The sequence below is a fragment of the Oncorhynchus masou genome, chromosome 23, assembly GCF_036934945.1.
Source record: "Oncorhynchus masou masou isolate Uvic2021 chromosome 23, UVic_Omas_1.1, whole genome shotgun sequence".
NCBI lineage: Eukaryota > Metazoa > Chordata > Actinopteri > Salmoniformes > Salmonidae > Oncorhynchus > Oncorhynchus masou.
The window spans coordinates 18,438,846-18,458,218 of NC_088234.1; the positions used below are offsets into that span (position 1 = coordinate 18,438,846).

The 19,373-nt window shown below is 45.7% G+C and overlaps 2 protein-coding genes and 3 non-coding genes across 6 annotated transcripts in view; all 5 read left to right on the forward strand.

Annotated features, from left to right (window-relative positions):
* LOC135510487 (embryonal Fyn-associated substrate-like) overlaps positions 1 to 2,649 on the forward strand; it is an 11,496-nt gene extending 8,847 nt beyond the window's left edge. For both annotated transcript variants that reach the window (XM_064931463.1, XM_064931462.1), the window contains one exon: positions 216 to 2,649. In XM_064931463.1, coding sequence (XP_064787535.1) covers positions 216 to 398 — 183 coding nt within the window. In that variant the 3' untranslated portion in view covers positions 399 to 2,649. The remainder of the gene's footprint in view (positions 1 to 215) is intronic.
* Positions 2,650 to 2,722: 73 nt separating this feature from the next.
* Positions 2,723 to 19,373, forward strand: part of acin1b (apoptotic chromatin condensation inducer 1b) — a 32,968-nt gene continuing 16,317 nt past the window's right edge. The window contains 8 exon segments of the mRNA XM_064931461.1: positions 2,723 to 3,130; positions 4,572 to 4,637; positions 4,961 to 5,072; positions 6,745 to 6,839; positions 6,981 to 7,665; positions 7,668 to 8,995; positions 9,457 to 9,533; positions 18,582 to 18,720. Of these exon segments, the coding sequence (XP_064787533.1) occupies positions 2,996 to 3,130; positions 4,572 to 4,637; positions 4,961 to 5,072; positions 6,745 to 6,839; positions 6,981 to 7,665; positions 7,668 to 8,995; positions 9,457 to 9,533; positions 18,582 to 18,720 (2,637 nt within the window). The 5' untranslated portion in view covers positions 2,723 to 2,995.
* On the forward strand, positions 4,358 to 4,474 carry LOC135511298 (small nucleolar RNA U6-53/MBII-28). The gene has a single exon (XR_010451257.1). It is a non-coding gene; the product is annotated as a small nucleolar RNA U6-53/MBII-28 (small nucleolar RNA).
* Positions 5,438 to 5,556, forward strand: LOC135511297 (small nucleolar RNA U6-53/MBII-28). Its single transcript, XR_010451256.1, has one exon. It is a non-coding gene; the product is annotated as a small nucleolar RNA U6-53/MBII-28 (small nucleolar RNA).
* LOC135511296 (small nucleolar RNA U6-53/MBII-28) lies at positions 9,092 to 9,208 on the forward strand. Its single transcript, XR_010451255.1, has one exon. It is a non-coding gene; the product is annotated as a small nucleolar RNA U6-53/MBII-28 (small nucleolar RNA).

Genomic DNA, 19,373 nt, shown 5'->3' on the forward strand with positions numbered 1-19,373 from the left:
AGGACAAGTTTAGGTAGTCCCTACCTGTTGCAGTCAGTTTTCTTCCATTCTATGCCTAATGAACACGACCCTGCATTTCATTCCAAATGTAGAGTTTGATACGGTCGTCAAACATAAAGAAGAGCTTGCAGCAGAATTAATTAGAGTTTTAGGTCAAGGTGAAAGGGATTAGGGACATTTAGGTAAGATGTATTTTTGTCTTTCTCTCTCCGTAGGTCACAACCTCAGGGGGGCGTCTGTGTCAGGCCCTGAAGGCTGTCGTCGTGGCTACAAAGGGGGCAGCACAAAACTATCCATCGGTCTCTGCCACCCAGGAAATGGTGGACCGCGTGGCAGAGCTGTCCCAGCATGCCGCAGGATTCTCCAGCCTGCTAAAGCGCCTCGCAGAGATATCTTGACAATATTTCTTCAACTTCTCTTCTTGAAATGCCTTAGTCCAGGGTTTCCCAAACTCGCTCCTCTGGACCCCAAGGGGGGCACGTTTTGGTTTTTGCCCTAGCACTACACAGCTGATTCAAATAATAAATGAATCATCAAGCTTTGATCATTTGAATCAGCTGTGTAGTGCAAGGGCAAAAAACAAAACGTGTACTCCTTGGGCTCCCGAGGACCGAGTTTGGGAAATGCTGCCTTAATAGTTGATTCAATGTGTGGTCTTTTTAATTGAATGGTTTGACAGTGACTTGGAATCATTGATTATCAGTGCGGAAGAAGAACTGAGATCTGTGCCTCAAATTTGTCATTGAGTTAGATTTTGTGTGTGTTGGTTGGGCTTTGTTTTTATACTTACTGACTTCTGTGCTCTTAGTGCCAACTGCCAAGCACAGTTGTCTCGTTGTGTGTCTAACTTATTTGATTGATGGATGTTTGGTTTTGCTCATGTTTGAACCAGGTTTGTGACATTATTGAGTGTCCCTTTTGGACCACCGTATTATGGGAGACAGCCTAGTTCTGGTTGGTTGCCATACGTTCCTCTTCCTTTGACATTTGTTTTCTTAACTTTGCATCCTTATTTATTCGAAGTAACTCTCCACCCCCCACCCCCCTCTCAAAAATTGCAAGTGTGCCCACATCCTGTTTGTTGCGATGGAGGAGAACAGGGAGAGCTGGATGAAGGTGCAGGTGGTGGGTCTGTATATAAATGCTGTGGCAGAATTACTGTGTGTTTCTGCCTGGTGTTGCATTGCAGATTGTGTAAAACTTGTATTATCCAGAGGATGTTGACCATAGGAGCTTGCAAGATGACAAGATGGCTACTCTTTTACCCCTTCAGTTTCCTAGCTTGTAGTCTGGAAGAGGGGGATTGGAAAGAAGATTAAGAATTCTATGTGGGACTGAGATTGGTTTCAAGTAACCTGTTGTTGGAGTGGTGCAAGAGCGGGCTCAGTCAGGCATGCCCTTTCCCACGGTTGGGCCATCGAGGGGGAAGAACCTGTATTCCAACTTTTACCTGTCTACACCTGTCTCCCTTTCCTCTCGCTTTCTCACACATATTACACCTTCCGTCACACACCCTCACTTTCCTACACAGTCCCCGACATGTTGTCCAAAGGACGAGAAAGAAAGGGTTGTCTTTTGTCTATGCGGGTAGCTCCCAGACAGACATGCTGGTGTACTGTTGCCTGTCTGTTTTCTATTCGACTCTATTGTCAGTGAGGCATCCATAGCAGACAGGTGGGTTGCAGACTTGCCAAATGGGGTATTTCTGTAGTGCGTGTGTATCTCCATGAAGTTAATCTTTGTCACCATCGCCCTCCTTAAGTCAATGCTTAAACTAATCTTCTGTGCCCAAGTATTGCTCCTACCTATCTCGTTCCCTGTAGCCTCTGATAGGCTAGGTGGAAGTATCGCCATATTGCTTCATGGGCTACTCTTACCCAATCCTCTCAGATCCTAATAATAAGTGCATAGGGGGCTAAGGTAGGATTGGGGCGCAAGTTTCTAGGCTTTCCTATTGTTGAAAGACTCTAATCGCACCCTGCATATAAATGCTGCCACCCTTCCTAGTATTGCTGTCTGACTCTGCAGCAGTGGTATGTATGTTGGTGATAGGAGGGTGAAATGAACAAATATGCATCGGTGCCAAAAAAAAGTACGAAGTAGCTTTGTCATACACTAGTGTTTTGCCTTTGTGCTCCCCCTAGTGGAAAGTAGCAGGGTTTCTACAGAATGCCTGCCTGCACAGTAAAGTCATGTCACATCCATAGCCGGAGGGCCTAATAATAGAAAAGCGATCATCATAATTAATAACAATTGTATTTATTTATCATTTTTTCCTAGTGGCTTTGTGATCTGCATGGCTTTAAGTTGCTATATTTGTTATATATGCACATTTAACCAGGGATGTTTTGACTTCACACCGTGAATTCAATTTTACTACAATGTTTGAAAAGAACAAATGGAGAAGAGCAGTTAGTTTGATTAAGCTAAATTTGTTTTTTGCCTTTTTTGTACCAGAATGTATTTTTGAAAGCTTTTCGTGTTGTATTTTTTTTTTTTTTACACTAAAGTTAATTTGTTGGGAATGACCCAATAGCTATTTAAGGCATATGGATCTATCCAGTCTACAGTTCATGTAAGTTGAACACTACAATAAGTCATTTGACTCTGTTCCCTTCTAAAATGTACAAATACATTTTTACAATTACATTATGTCTTGGTGTGGATTATTTCTGATGAAAGTATATGTATTTTAAAACTGTGTTTCAGTTTTCACCTTGTTAGTGAAGCATCTGACTTATTAATTGTGGCATGTTTTTTAGGACATTATACTGTGCACTGTTTGTAAAAAGCGTCAGACACATGGATAAGGCAAATTTCAATGATTGAAGATTTGTGATTTTTAGAGATGGCTAGCACTGTATCGGCTGGTAACTACAGTAAAGTCTCTCCACCCTCTCCGGAGACTGCCGAACGGTGACGTTGGCGGGGATTCGGAGGACGTAGCGACGCCTGTTGGAGCTCCCGTGAGTCGACAGAGCGACAGGAAAGCAAAATGGCGGATGAAGATGTTACGCTGGATGGTAAATCGCTACAATCACTCCGTGTGGCGGATTTGAAAGCCGCTTTGGAGCATCGACACCTCCCTAAAAGCGGGGCAAAAAATGCGCTCATTAAGCGACTGAAGGGGGTAAGTTTGGCGCCGGTTATTGCTTCTACCGACGAGCTGGTCAAGTTAAGCAGGAGGCGAGAGTGAATTATAGGCCGTGTTTCGGTGGTTCGGGTGCGGGAATCCATAATATTAGGCACGCGTTCGGAGCATTTCAGGTCTGGCAAATTATCCATCGGTGTGTTAAAATAAGTCGAACCAATTGTATAATTGTATTTTGTTGTGCAACACACTTCAAAGTTGAGATATGTTGCACGGACCGAACTGAAGGCCCATTCGGAGCGTGTGTTAATGCTAGCGAACTATCTAGCAGCAGTTCCTCTGTCGTCAGGCCTGCGCTCTGTGTGAGAGGAAAAGGGGGCAGGGTGATTGGGTACGCGCCTGCCCATATGCGCTGTTTATAGGAACATTAACTCCCTAGCTACGTGACTAGCTAGCTTAGTAAGGCAAGCATGTTTTAGATAATTAACGTGAAGTTGATTTTCTTTTTCTCGTCAATTAGCTAGCTATATTATTTAACTAAGTAAAATTTTCATTAACACTACCACTACTGAAAAACGTTAGGTTTCCAGCAAACTACTGTTACTGCTGAATATTAATTTGGACACCATCATTAGAAAAATACATTTCACAATTGCATTATAATTGCCTCATAAGTGTCTTAACTTAGAATTGCACACAATGCTCAGCAATCACAAATAATGTCATACATTATAACGACCCGTTTTTCAATCAGCCATGCAGTTTCCTATACTTGTATTATGGGCAATATCCTGTGTGTAAAAATGCGCTATTCTTCCGCATTTCCAATAGAATGCAAGCTGAAGGTTTGCAAATGTCAGTGGAAGGGCGATCGAAACTGTTTGGCACTAGAAACTCAATGACCCAAGTCGATTTGGATTTACCCATCCCAATGATGCCCCTCCTCCTATGCAACAGACCAAAGATCCATTTCGCTTCTACGTTCCCTATTTAGCCTATACAGAATTAAAATGGGTCTGTTCATTACAAGAGAAGCTCCAGAGGGCAGGACAGAAATTGTTTCAGAGACCCTGCTCACGACCACTATGACGAATTTTGGGCATCACTTGCTGCTGGAGTTGGAATGGGAAGATGGGCTTGTTGTCCTTTCTAGGATGCTATATTTGTTGACTGATTTCATGTATGTGCCTCCAATAATTTGGTTAGTTTTTCTACAATGTAAATGTTAAATGTTTGGTACTGTCTGTATTGCTCTTTTCTTCTTCTCTCCTATGATGATTCAGCCATGCTAATACTGATGCACCAGACTGACAGTGTGTCTCTGGGTGCAAGTGAGTTAAACTCATTTTTACATACTGACTGGGTCAGTGTGGGCTGAGGAGAATAAATCAATAGCTCTTATTAGCCTGCATTTCTGTGAAAACACAACAGCATGGTTACGTTTGATGTGTTTTAACCAGTAGTTTGCTCGCTGTTTTAGGCTCTGATGTTGGAAAATGTTAAGAAAACTTCCACTTCCCACATTGGGCTTCAGCCCAACTCCCAGGTAAGAGACCAAGCAATACACTACTCTTTGGAGAGTCGGTACTAGACGTAGAGGCAATATTACAGAGGTAACCTGATTTAATTGTCAGTCATCTGTGTGTTTCAGACCAGATATGCATTTTTTTTTTTTACTCTCAATTGAATTAGAAAATAATCCAACCTGTATTGTTCAAGGCACAAAGGTGATAATTTTACCCCCCCCCTCTGATTGTGTCTATCGTTTTATATTGTGGTGAAGATAAGTCCTGTATCTTTAAAACACACAGATAGCCTAGTATTTCCCTTCCCTGCTTTCTAATGTGCTTATGTCCCCTGTGTGTTCAGATTGGGGAGGAGATGAGCCAGAACAGCTTCATAAAGCAGTACCTGGCTCAGCAGCAGGAGCTCCTTCGCCAGAGGCTGGAGAGAGAGGCCCGGGAGGCGGCAGAGGCCGATGGTAGGACACACAACCAGGCTCTAATATCCACACTAGCACAATACTTAACATAGAATGCTTGTGTTGAGTGGACATTATTCACACTGAAGCAAGGTTTTGGGCATGCATTGTAAGTGGTATGTGAGTTTGGACATGTAGTTCAAGTCTGCGCTCTATCTGAACAATGTACAACGGCCCTATAGCTTAGTACTGTTAACAGCTGTAGAGTGATACCAGTGGATGAATGGAGGGCAGTTAGCTTTGTGCCATTCACATCTGCATATAAACAGTGGCCTTATAGCTGAGTGCCCTTGTCATCTGCATATATGGATAGTGGGCCCATCTCAGGCCTCTTGCACCATGTAATGTCCCCAAGTCCTTATTGTCTCCGATGATGATCCCGCCATGCTAATACTGATGCACCAGACTGACAGTGTGTCTCTCTGGTTGCAAGTGAGTTAAACTCACCTTCTCATACTGACTGGGTCAGTGTGGGCTGAGGAGAACTACTAGGAATAAACCACAATAACCACTTTAATATATTTATTATTTTACCTGAAGGTGTACCAACAACTTGTCTTTTTATTTTAACCTTTATTTAACTATACAAGTCAGTTAAGAAGAACTATTTGTGACGCAGATCGCTCTGCAAGTCCTGCCTCTCCCATCTCCTCATTGGTTTATAGAAGCAGGTACCCACGTGCCATCTCCTCATTGGTTATACCCACGTGGGCGATTGAAAGACAAACTGTATTGATGGTCATCGTGGTAATACTATGAAAGTTTAGATGCCAATCACCATATAAGTTCAAAGAAGAAAAAGCCTGTAAGGAGGAGAGATGACTAGAAATGATTCGGTTGACCGTTTTGTGTGGATTAATTGTCAGAGTAGAGGACCTTGTGCATTTCAGGTAAAATAACAACTCAATGTTTATATCCCAGGACAAATTAGCTAGCAACAGCAAGCTAGGTAGCTAAATTGCCATAAATGTTTAATGCTTTTGGACCTGTCCCCAAATTAATGTAATTGGTTCAGAGTTTGTTTTGATATTTTAACCTGCGTGTCGTGATCGCGTTTGGTGTTGGGGTAAAACATACATTTATGCACGATGGTGCACGCGTGCAGCTGGTTTGGATGCCATGTAAGACAACACATCATGGCAGCAACACAACATGGTACAAACATTGTTAGGCACAGACAACAGCACAAAGGGCAAGAAAGTAAAGGCGTTAATGCATCACACGAAGCAGGCACAGGTGTCCGTAAGAGTGTTCATGATTTCTATTTATTTTATGTTACAAGGCAAGTCAGTTAAGACCAAGTTCTTATTTACAATGATGGCCAAACCCTAACCCGGACGATGCTGGTCCAATTGTGCGCCACCCTATGGGACTCCCCATCACGACCAGTTGTGATACAGCCCAGGATCGAACCAGGGTCTGTAGCACTGAGATGTAGTGCCTTAAACCACTGCACCACCCGGGAGCCCCCTGATTGAGTCTTGAATGTAGAGATGGTGATGAAGCTGTCCAGTTTAAATGATTTGTATATACCAGGTTATTTTTGGTATGTTGGATGAGTAGTATTTCTTGTTCTCTCCATTCCCAATTGAGTTGTAGTGCAGAGTCTGAGACTGCAGAAATCCCAGTTCCAAACTCTGACCCCTAACATCTAACCTCTGTTTCCCTTTAGGGGAAACAGGCCCAGAGGAGGAGGACGAGGAGGAGGAGGAGGAGGAGGAGGACACAGAGCAGGACAACGACAGTGCTTCCTACCATCCTGACAAGGTCAATAACACACACACAGGAGCAGAAGATGCTCTAAAGGCAATTACATTCGAACGGTCCAAGATATATTTATTCTATAATTTCTTGTTCATGTGTTCATATCAGGCTAGCTAACAGTCTCAATTTCTCTCTCTACCTCAGCATTGCCCCATACCCTCTCAGCCCCCACTGAACCGGGCCGAGGAAGGAGGTGGAGGAGGGACAATGATGATGGAGCAAGGAATGATGTCCCAGGGTATGGGCAAAGGGACGATGTCTCGCAGACCACACTTTGGCCCAGGCTCCGTCCCCCAGGATTCCCCTGACGCCCCTGGCTCCTGGACGCAGCAGCGTCTCTCACTCCACACTGGCCTCCGCCACGAGGAGCTCACCACCCCCTCACCACCCCGCGCTGTGGCCTCCCTGTCTGTGCGTGTCCTGGGGGACCCCGAGCGCCAGGGCCTGCCACCCTCCATGCCCCCCCGCGTCCAGGCCCAGGAGAATGAAGGCACCGCCCCGGTGGATGACGACCGACCCGCCCACTATGTGCTCCACCTCAGCCGCTCCGCCCGGCCAGCAGCCAGCGCCGCGGGTAACCGCGTCCAGGAAGACAGTGATGATGATGACAGCAGTGCGGAGGACGAAGATGAGTGGGGACCTGCGGCGGGGGCAAGAAGAGGTGGCGGTGGAAGAGGACGTTCCCCTCCCCCTCGGCCCCAGCAGCCTTCCTCCAGCATCCCAGTTGGCCGAGAGAGGTCCAGGCGCAAGCTCCAGCCTCCGCAACACATCCCCCCTCAGCAGGTAGTACACCAGCCCCCCATGCAGCTCCGCCAGCCCACCCCGCCCCCTCCCCACCCCCAGAGCTGTCCTTTCCTCTACCCGACACCCCCAAGCAGAGCCCGCCCGACATGGATGAGGAGCCAGAAGGAGCAGGGGCTGGGGTAGCCGTCCACTCCCCTCCAGGTGGCCTCCAGAGGCACGACTCTGACTCCAGCTCCCGCTCCAGCAGCCCAGAGCCCCTGGCCCAGCGGCGGCCCGGACCCCTCTCCCTGCTCGCCCTCAAGATGGCTTCCGAGGGAGCATTTGGGAAGAGAGGTGAGGGTGCCTCAGACGGCCAGACAGGTCCTGGTGGGGAGTCGTCCGGATTAGGAGATGGCGGTAGCATCGTCCCAGGAGCAGGACCGGGGGTTGGGGGAGTCCTGTTCCCTGGGGCTGCCATCACCCACATCGGAGGCAACAGCGCAGCGCACTCCGGAACCGTCCCTGTACCCGAGGTCCCTGCACCAGTGTCTATGTTTGGATCAGGGGCCCAGTTCCATCCTCTCTCTCTGGTGTCTGGAGCAGCTGTCCCAGGCATCACCCTCACCGCAGAGCCCCAGGGTACATCTGGAGAGACGGCACAGAAGAGAACGGAGAAAGAGGAGAAACGGGTAGAGAGTGAGAGTTGCCTGCCGCCATGGAAGCACGGACGGGATGTGACGTCTGTGTCCTTGCCGTTTGGGTCTGGGGGGTCAGAGGTGCCTGCGGTGCACCAGGGGGACAGCCCGAAGAAGTCACCCTTCGGCAGGGACGAACCCCTTTCCTCCCCTCCCGGCTCAACCACCTGCCTGCCTGTTCTCGCCCCCAAGAAGCCCCGCATGTTCTCCGACACCTCATCCGGCTCCATGGCATCCCCTCCCAAACCTGGGCAACAGGGGTCTGTGGTGGTGACCACGCAAGGGGAACCCCCCCTCGAACAGGAAGTCCTCGTCTCAGGGGCCCAGCAGGACACAGACAACACCATAAAGGTCACCTCACCGAACAAGACGTCCGCGGAAAAGCCTGGATGGAAAACTGGAGGAGAAATTGTAAATATGGAGAAGGAGAGTGACAGCCAGGCAGAAAAGGCAACACCGAAAGCCGCCGGCGAGACCAGGAGAAGAGGACCTGAAGAGGCTGTTGAGGTTGAACCCATGGGGCCTGCTCTGCCCCCCTCTTACCCAGGTAAGGAAGAAGAAGAGAAGAAGCGGAAGGAAGATGTGAGGAAGAAGGAAGAAGAGCGGTGCAGGCAGAGGAAGAGGGCGAGCGACAGAAGGTCGTCGCCCTCCAGCGGCGGCGACTCTTCATCCTCCGACTCGGATTCTGGATCCTCTTCATCACATTCCTCTGGCTCCACCTCCTCCCGGGACAAAAAAAAGGTTAGTGACTGGCTAATCCGGATGTCAATCAAATATTTCTCTTTGCAATGACAAGCTGCCATCACCCGTCAGTACTAGAGTAGTGTAGACGTTAGTCTCCGATGATGATCCCGCCATGCTAATACTGATGCACCAGACTGACAGTGTCTCTCTGGGTGCAAGTGAGTTAAACTCACCTTCTCATACTGACTGGGTCGGTGTGGGCTGAGGAGAATTAGTGAAAGATGCTTTACCACCTGTGACATGCTTCTTTATATTATGGAACATAATAATTTAAAATACTAACCCCTCTTCCTTCATACAATCCCAGTAATCTTTCTCGACATGCTTTAATTTAATCGTATATAAAAAGGGGATTCTTTACTGCTACAGAAGTGGCTTCTTGCTTTTGTCTCTTAGCACGGTGCATTGATATTTTGCCATATATAGTCTGTCGTTTGCTCATTCTATTTGTTTCTCAGAAATCTGTCCCGGGAAAAGGAAGAGGGGATGAAAGGAGAAGACTGGAAAAAGGAGGAGAGAAGAAACAGCCTTCCAGGTCAGCCATAATACCATTTGAGTTGCTCTCACAACGCACACACTCCTTGCGGTTCTTTACACACACACACACACACACCAGGGTTTCTGTTAGCCGGTAATAGCTGGATTTTGGCTGTTGAAAAAATAAAGGCGATAAATAATATTGTCGCCTGTTGATGTAAATAAGTTTGACTGGTCATGGTTAATTTACGCCAATTTAATTCCACTAAATGATGTGTGTGTGTATATTGGTTATGTATCTGGAGCAGCAGCAATATTGGTTATGTATCTGGAGCAGCAGCAATATTGGTTATGTATCTGGAGCAGCAGCATAGCCTAGTGGTTAGAGTGTTGGACTAGTAACCGGAAGGTCGCAAGTTCAAACCCCCGAGCTGACAAGGTACAAATCTGTTGTTCGGCCCCTGAACAGGCAGTTAACCCACTGTTCCTAGACTGTCATTGTAAATAAGAATTTGTTCTTAACTGACTTGCCTAGTGAAAAAGGTAAAAATATATTTATTTGTTAATCACACGCACAGCATACAGATGCAGAGCCCTTTTAGAAGAAAATCACAGCAGTTGTATAAGCCTAATCATTACGCCACAATTCCAAATGCAATCACGTGTTCAAACATTTTTTGGCCACGATTAAAGAGGTAATATTTTTTATTTCTCAACTGGTAATTGAAGCGCGCTTCCCGTTAACCATTTAAATGCATAGGCAAGGAAGGCAGGCTTCATCACTGTCACACACCACATTGTAATGAGCTGGAGGCAGTATGCATTTTGAAAGAATTTAGCTGTTTGTTTGAAACCTGAACATTTTACTACATGAGGCATGTTTTACCTTGCTTCAAAGTAGCTTAGGCAAAATCCGACACTATCCGTGGATGCAATTATTTCATATAGACTTCCATATGCCATTGAAACCAGGAGCCTATTTCTCTCATGTTCTATTGGTTTTCAACTTGCTTTCACTGTCCTCTGGCAAAATCCACATTCGCCTGTGGCCTCCTGACTTGTGAACTTTGCTGCGCTAATAATGTTAAGAAATAAGTTTATCAACATTCTTTTAAGCTAAACGTTTTGATCTCTTGCATCAGACTCATTGCCTTAAAAAAAAATAGTTATTTTTTTAAATGTCTCCTAGGCCTACCGGTTGTATGAATTTGGGAGCACCGTGGGCAGACACCCTAATCAGGTTACACACCCAATGCATATGGGTCTGAGAAATGTACCGGTAAATGAAAATGCTGCTGGTCAAATGTCCAGCGCCACATTTTCAGAACAGAAACGCTGACACACACACACTTCACAAAACAAACCCTTGGTGAGCTGCTAATATTTGCACACATTTTCCGATGCATTACCGATTTGTACAGTGCCGTGAAAAAGCATTTGCCCCCTTTCAGATTTTTGCATATAAAAACAAAAACCTGAATGTTATCAGATCTTCAACCAAAACCTAATATTAGATACTGGGAACCTGAGTTTACAAATAACCCCAAAAGGTGTGACTTATTTGTGTGTTTTGCTGCATGACCTAGCTGCTCTTCAACTCACAGACAAATGTCCTGACATTCTTCTGATACAGAGCAGAATTCATGGTTCCTTCTATTAAGGCAAGTCATCCAGGTCCTGAGGCAGCAAAGCATCCCCAAAGCATCACACTAACACCACCATGCTTGACCTTTAGTATGTGGTTCTTACTGTGGAATGCAGTGTTTGGTTTTCGCCAGACATAATGGGACCCATCTCGTCCAGAAAGTTTATGCAAGTTTGCCAAAAAGCACCTGGAAGAACCTGGATGACTCTTGGAAGAATGTTCTATGGGCAGATGAGTCAAAAGTATACATTTTTGGATGACTTGTCCCATTATTGCTTTTTCAAAAAATTTCTTCTGAAGGAATTCGCCTGGCGGGTTTTTATTCTAGGCATGTTCAGGCAGTAACAGGCTACACTGACAACTTGAGCTTGGCTCCCAAGTTTCTAAACCATTCCAAGCCATCTTTGGTGTAGTGTCACCATAATGTTGGAATTGAGGAAGTGTGATCCTAATCATTATTTTGGATCTGCAGTAGATGTCCTACATGCCCCCTAGCTTGCACATGTGCGCTAAACAGTGTACTTGCACTTGAGATGCATTTTAAGACAATGGATGAGAAGGTGAACTTGACATTTCCAAAAATGTAGTTTATTTGGAAGGCTGCATTGTGATCTATGAACAGCATGGGTTGCATTAAATACACTTTTTTTCCACTGACCCATTTGGCAATGTTCAATTCATTGACACAACGTATAAACAAAGGCATTCACTAAAAGTTGACACGTAGGTTCTTTATGGGCTATGCGCAGCACTTCGTTTTAAGCATCAATTGATCGATTCAGTTAGGCCTATTTGACAGGCACACCTGTCAAATTCAGACATTTCTCTCAAAACACAGGGATGTCGATTTGCACTAGATTAGTACTATAAGAGGACTTTTATTTTTTTTGCGGCTTGAATTATTACTGTAAAATGACCGACGTGGCAGATTCGGACAGGCCTTAATGATGGATATGTTGATTTGTGCTCGTGCACATGATTCCATAACCCTATCTCCCCCAGTAAAACCAATCCCGTGTGAATAGGACTTTACACACAGGTGTTCAGAGCACGCTAGAGAGCATGCTAGATACATTAGGGAAGTATTCAGACCCCTAGACCTTTTCCACATTTTAAGTTGCAGCCTTATTTTAAAATCAATCTACAAGCAATACCCCATAATGACAAAGCAAAAACAGGTTTTTAGAAAATGTTGCACATTTGATTACAAATAAACTAAAATATGACATTTGCATAAGTATTCAGACCTTTTTACTCAGTACTTTGTTGAAGCACTTTGGCAGCCTCAAGTCTTCTTGGGTATGATGCTACAAGCTTGGCACACATGTATTTAGAGTTTATCCAATTCTTCTCTGCAAAACCTCTCAAGCTCTGTCAGGTTGAATGGGGAGTGTCACTGCACAGCTATTTTCAGGTCTCCAGAGATGTTCAGGTCTGGGCTCTGGCTGGGCCACTCAAGGACATTCAGAGACTTGTCCTGAAGCCACTCCTGTGTTGTCTTGGTTGTGTGCTTAGGGTCGTTGTCCTGTTGGAAGGTGATCCCAGTCTGAGGTCCTGAGCTTTGCTCTGTTCATCTTTCCCTTGATCCTGACTAGTCTCTCAGTCCCTGCTGCTGAAAAACATCCCCACAGCATGATGCTGCCACCACCATGCTTCACCTTAGGGATGGTGCCAGGTTTCTTCCAGATGTGATGCTTGGCATTCAGGCCTGAGAGTTCAGTCTTCGTTTCTTCAGACCAGAGAATCTTGTTTCTCATGGTCTGGGAGTCCTTTAGGTGTGGTTTGGCAAACTCCAAGTGGGCTGTCATGGAGTGGCTTCCGCCTGGCCACTCCACCATAAAGGCTTGATTGGTGGAGGGCTGCAGAGATGGTTGTCCTTCTGGAAGGTTCTCCCATCTCCACAGAGGAACTCTGGAGCTCTGTCAGTGACCATACGGTTCTTGGTCACCTCCCTTACCAAGGCCTTTCTCCCCCAATTGCTCAGTTTGGCTGGGCGGCCAGCTCTGTTGGTGGTTCCACATTTCTTTCATGTACGCATGATGGAGGCCACTGTGTTCTTAGGGACCTTCAATGCCACATGTTTTGATACCCTTCCTCAGATCGGTACCTCAACACAACCCTGTCTCAAAGCTCTACAGACAAGTCCTTCAACCTCATGGCCTGGCTTTTGCTCTGACGTGCACCGTCAACTGTGGGACCTTATATAAACAGGTTTGTGCCTTTCCAAATCATGCCCAATCAATTTATTTTACCACAGGTGGACTCCAAGTTGTAGAAACATCAAGGATGATCAATGGAAAAAGGATGCACCTGAGTCTCATAGCAAAGGGTCTGAATAGTTATTTACCTCAGGTATTTCTGTTTTTTTATAAATTAGCAAAAATTCCTAAACATGTTTTCACTTTGTTGGGGTATTGTGTGAAGATTGAGTTTAAAAAAAGTTAAATAAGGCTGTAACGTAACAAAATGTGGAAAAAGTCAATGGGTCTGAAAACTTTCTGAATGGACTGTAGCTAATTATTTGATCTGTTATTTTACCAGGTAAGTTGACTGAGAACACGTTCTCATTTGCAGCAACAACCTGGGGAATAGTTACAGGGGGATGAATGAGCCAATTGTAAACTGGGGATTATTAGGTGACCGTGATGGTTTGAGGGCCAGATTGGGAATTTAGCCAGGACACCGGGGTTAACACCCCTACTCTTACGATAAGTGCCACAGGATCTTTAATGACCTCAGTCAGGACACCCGTTTAACATCCCATCCGAAAGACAGCACCCTACACAGGGCAGTGTCCCGAATCACACTGGGATATTTTTTTAGGCCAGAGGAAAGAGTGCCTCCTACTGGTCCTCCAACACCACTTCAGGCAGCATCTGGTCTCCCATCGAGGAACTGACCAGGACCAACCCTGCTTAGCTTCAGAAGCAAGCCAGCAGTGGTATGCAGGGTGGTATGCTGCTGTCACAAGATACTGCTAATTAACACAGGTGATTCTGTCTGTCTTCCGTAAACAAGCGCTGTAACATGGAGATATGGGCGTTTGTGAAACCTAACCCTATAAAGGTGCAAAAGCTGGTCCAAAACACACCTGCATGTGCGCCCGGGCCGACATTAATAGATCCTCCCTGTATCATCCCTGCCTCAGTCTGTAATGTGAATGTTTCTTTGGAATTGAACATGTTTAACACTTTCCTCTGGGCCCGGTTTTCCAAAAGCTTCCTAAATCATCGTGAGAACCTTCGTAGGAGCATTGTTACATTTCTGAACCGTTTCCCAAAACCAATGTTATTAATGTCGCACTTGAACCTGCTCGTAATCTAACGCCTAACTCAGACCACTCGTTGAACAGCTAAGTGCGGCATTAGATGTATTTTTGCCCTCCGCGCGTCACTTTATACACATCTCTGCTAAACATAGAATCCCATGGTTTATATGTCTCTCTGACCTCTAACTTCAGAACAAAGTAGCCAATGTCTTTGCAATTTATACAAACAAGCAACATATAAAAAGATGCTTCAAATGAATATTGCGATGACTGCATTAAAATAAACAGTACGGGCCCGGGGTAAACATAATGAAATACATTTAATGTTCAATTGACTTCTATTTTGATAGTAATTTGTCGCTATATTTCATGTGTAGCCCAACATGTGTGCAATGATTGGGTAAGCAACTAGAATAAGCCACCTCAATATTTGCAGCTATAGGTGGTGATAGGAGCTGATCCGTCGTCAGTATTGTAAAATAATTATGTTTGGTAAGATTTGAATGGAGAAAACTGATCAGAGTTCAGTGCTCCCTTTCTTTCGATAAGTATGGACACATACTCCAACTTATCGACTGTTCTCTCTGCGTGTTGTGAGAAACGCATGTTACATCTTCGGCCGCTGTAGGAAAGATGCATCGTTAAAGCGCTCCTAAGCTCCATCACTATCGGGAAACCGGGCCCTGGTCATTGATCTGTGGATGGATGATTGGACTCCAGGTGTGAATGGACGTCTCAATGTAGCGATTGTGAGTTTAGATTATAATAAAAACAGGAAGCACCATTAGAACATGTGTGAATGTGTGTGTGCAGATATATTTTATGTGTCTTGCCTTTGCCAGAAGATACCGACCCTACCCGTACGCTTGTTTACACTAAGATGCACTGGGGTCGGAACGCAATCATGATTACATTAAGACACTTGAGCCGGCATGAGATATGGGTCGGAAAACGTACCTCAATGCGGACTACTAGTTTTCCCAGAAAACTGCACTTTTCCACATTGGGCCCCCGAGTGGGGCAGTGGTCACTGCATCTCAGTTCTAGAGGTGTCACTACAGACACCCTGGTTCGAAGCCAGGCTGTGTCACAACCGGCCATAGGGCACCGCACAATTGGCCCAGCATTGTTCGGGTTTGGCCAGTGTAGGCGGTCATTGTAAATAAGAATTTTCTTCATTGACATGCCTAGTTAAATAACGTATCTTCGAGCAACTCTTGACCCATTTATCATTAAGTGTCTTGAAGTATGTTTCATGGGTTTTGATGAGTGACATGACACATGGATTTATTGTAAAGAAAATGTTTATTCCATATAGAGATGACGCATTAAGTTGGCCAGAACACCAGTGTTTTAGCTTGATCCATTGTAGCTACTCTGCTACTGCCAAATGCCAAATTCTTTGTTACAATATGGGGCGGCAGGGTAGCCTAGTGGTTAGCGCGTTGGACTAGTAACCGAGCTGACCAGGTAAAACTCTGTCGTTCTGCCCCTGAACAGGCAGTTAACCCACTGTTCCTAGGCCGTCATTGAAAATAAGAATTTGTTCTTAACTGACTTACCTAGTTAAATAAAGGTAAAATAAAAAATATCGTCCTTACACTTACCGACAGCATTGTGAACGGTCAAAACGCTTACTCGCGACTACTAGTTATAGAAAAGTGGCAGTGGTATTTCTTGTTAGGCGTTTAATGAGGCCCCCCGCAGCCGAAGAGAGACGGTTAGTGCAATTCGAGATTGGGACGTCCCTTCCCTAAATTTAACCAAATAGTATCTATTATATTGACCAAATAGCAGGGCGACCACCCTAACAATAGAAATACATGTCCTCAATTATTGAAGGTCTGGGAGATCGGGTGGGACTGTTGTAGCCAGTGAGGGTAGATACGCGGGTGAACAGGCACACAGCTGTCGTTTTTCTCCAAGTAGCCGGAATGCCATCCACTTACCAGTACATTTGTAACAGGCTAAAACATAACGAAACTTCTATACGATAAAAGGAAGCCTCACGTAGTTCGACACTGTCGTAAATCCCCCCGCTTCGTCTTTTCCTTAATAACCCCTACAACAATAACACGAATCTTTTGAGATGAAAACTTCAATGGGCTGACGTCACAGCTGGAGGTCCCAAGGATCCCGGCTAGTTTCCCCTCTCGGCTCGCTATCCAATATGGCCGTCGTGTGTGTTGCTACTCTGATACCGTCGCAGTGCACAAACCCGGCAGCCGCATGAGGATTTCTCGTCCTCAGTTTCAATCCGTGGAGCAACCGATTGCGATAGAGCGTTAGGTGTCCGCGGTTCCAGCCAGACAATATGCTGTCGGAAGGGACCGAAAACGGGTAAGATGGAGAGCGAAAGGATAGGCATTACGTTTCTAGAATGGCTTCACCGGTAGTAGCTAAGGCGCTGCCAGTGCTGATTGTGTCATGTCTCAACCGCTCGTTCACCCTGCCCGCCTAGTGTCCTAATTAAATGACCGCTAAACTGTCGCTACGTTTTAACTGTCAGTGGTGGGCGTTTTAATTACTAGACTGACACGAATTGTTACATTACATACATGCGTCGTGCACGTGAGTGTCGCTCTCCGCGTCCACGTGGGGTGTGGATCTATCGGAATCGGGTTGGGGGAAGGGGATGGGAGATACCGGGTCACTCAAGTTTACTAGTACCAGAGAATCCTTATACGCAGGTAAGTAAGTAATAAAACTGGTCGTGGCTGGATCAAACGCGTCATACTGAGAACCATGCAGAAGCTTTTAAGCTTATGAATTAAACAACGATTTCCTTCCTCCTTGACTGTCTTAACGTGTGTGTGTGTGTGCGCGTACTAAAGCTCACCTACACTCTGTGAATCCAATGGATGTTTACGGGACATTTTCTATCTGAATGTACACTACCTGTCTCGGTATGACTTCAGTGCATGTATAGGTGTACTGCATGTCTCACTCTATGTGAAGCCAGTGCAAGTGTAGATACACTGGCTGTCTTACTATATGAATCCAGTGTAGGTAACGACTCTGTCTCATTTGAGAGGTGGGTTATGACTGATTCATTGTCCACCATCTCTGTCGTCTTTTATGCTACGTTTGTCAGGTTAGTTATTGCGGTGGAGAGGAGATGGCGTCAGACAGAGCCACGTATAAATATATGACTGGTGTCAGATTGTTAACTCGTGACCATGATAAAGAATACTGCTAATGAGCAAGTGTCACCATGGGAGATCATTCATACACAAGACATCTGTTGGCAATTGTGGGTGTGTGTGCCCTTAAGGTGTGTCATAATTCTCCAACTGGCTAGGCTGTCTCTTGAGGGTACTACATGGACTACCAGTGGTCAGTGTGGAGTAAGGGTTTAATTATATAAAGGGGGTAAAAAAAAAATGGGGGATGGGGGGCCTCTTTAGCAAAGAGGCAGTTTCATCCCAACAAACACATACTCTTAATGATCACATCAGGGACTGGGTTCTCCTCCACTGCTGCCCCACTGGGGTGGGGGTCTAGTTGACATCTGTCCCCTGGCCTCTCATAGGTCCTAGAAGGCAGGTGTGTGTTCGGCGAGCGTAAGAGACATGCGCAGAACGATGACTTCGCTTTTTTGTGTGGAGGATGTGGAAGGCTTTAGGGGTCTGAATCGGTTATCAGTCAATGACATTAGGACGACCCTGTAAGTGATCTCAATGTGTTTACACAGTGATCTTTGGTTAGACAGCGGTGCATGTCTTGGTTGGTCAATCAGTGTGTGTGACTGACCAAATCAGGAGTTTGTTTTGAGGAGTATTTTTGACCTCGTAGCTGGGTCGCTGGGTGTCAGTTGGCTGTATTCTGGTGTGAGTAAGTTATTTATAGTTGCACTGTCCCAGATAACTGGCCTCAACCAACCTTCTCTCTTTCTCTCTCTCAATCTGTCCTGTGTGTCTGACTCTCTTTTACTAGAGGTAGACTCATCTATCTAATCCTCTCTGCTTTTTGATGAGGGACACAGTTTTGTTCCTTCCTACTAGATTGATTTTTTTTTTAGCTTTCATGGCTAATGGTTGTAGGTAGGACGAGCCGGCTTCTTTGCCATTGTTTGTTATCTATGTATAGATCATTTACGATGACGTTCTTTATTCAGGTCTTTGTATGAGAATACATCTCTCTACTATCCTCATTCTCACTCTCTCCCCCTTGCGCTTTCTCTCTCCCCCCAGGGAGAAGAAGCAGTCTTCCCTGTCGGAGCCGTCCGGCCCTGGCCCTATGGAGGTGGAAAGGCCAGACCCAGAGGACTCCAGGGCCCCCCAGCCCACCCCCGAAGGGGACCCAGAGAACAGCGAGGGCCGCATGGAGGAGGTAAGGTCGCTGAGAGGGAGAGGTGGGGGTCTGGGAGCATGGGGATAACTGGGGGGATGTTTCAGGAACTAACCCCCCTCGTCCTATGGCTTAGTCTGTTACAGGATGTGTCCCAAATGGGACCCTATGCCCTAAATAGTGCACTACCCTGTTTTGACCAGAGCCCATAGGGTGCACTATAGGGAATAGAATGCCAATGGGGACACAGCCCTGGTTTGTGACAGTTAAAACGTCCATTGATGGATAGTTGTGGATGTTTCAGGTTAACAGTGGACCAACCTACTAACCCTCCTGTTACTATGTCTTAGTTTGATACAGTTCAAATACCCATAGGTAGAATCTTCTCTCCGCAGATGGGACTTAACAAACTAACCTAACCTCTTTGAGCTGAATGTCGATTAGATACTCACACATGGACATGCCACACACACATGTTACTCTGGAGGTTTTCATAGAGCAGTTGCCTTAGTGACTTGACTGCAGGTGGTTCATCTCTAATGGGGTGTGAAATTAGACATGACCTCCACACGGACTACATGCATGCTCCACATCGATGTCGTTGGGTCGTGTGTGTGAGAGGGGGTGTGTGTGTGTGAGTCAGGGTAATCTACAGTCACATTGCTCATTATTATCACAAGCTAAACTAATACTCA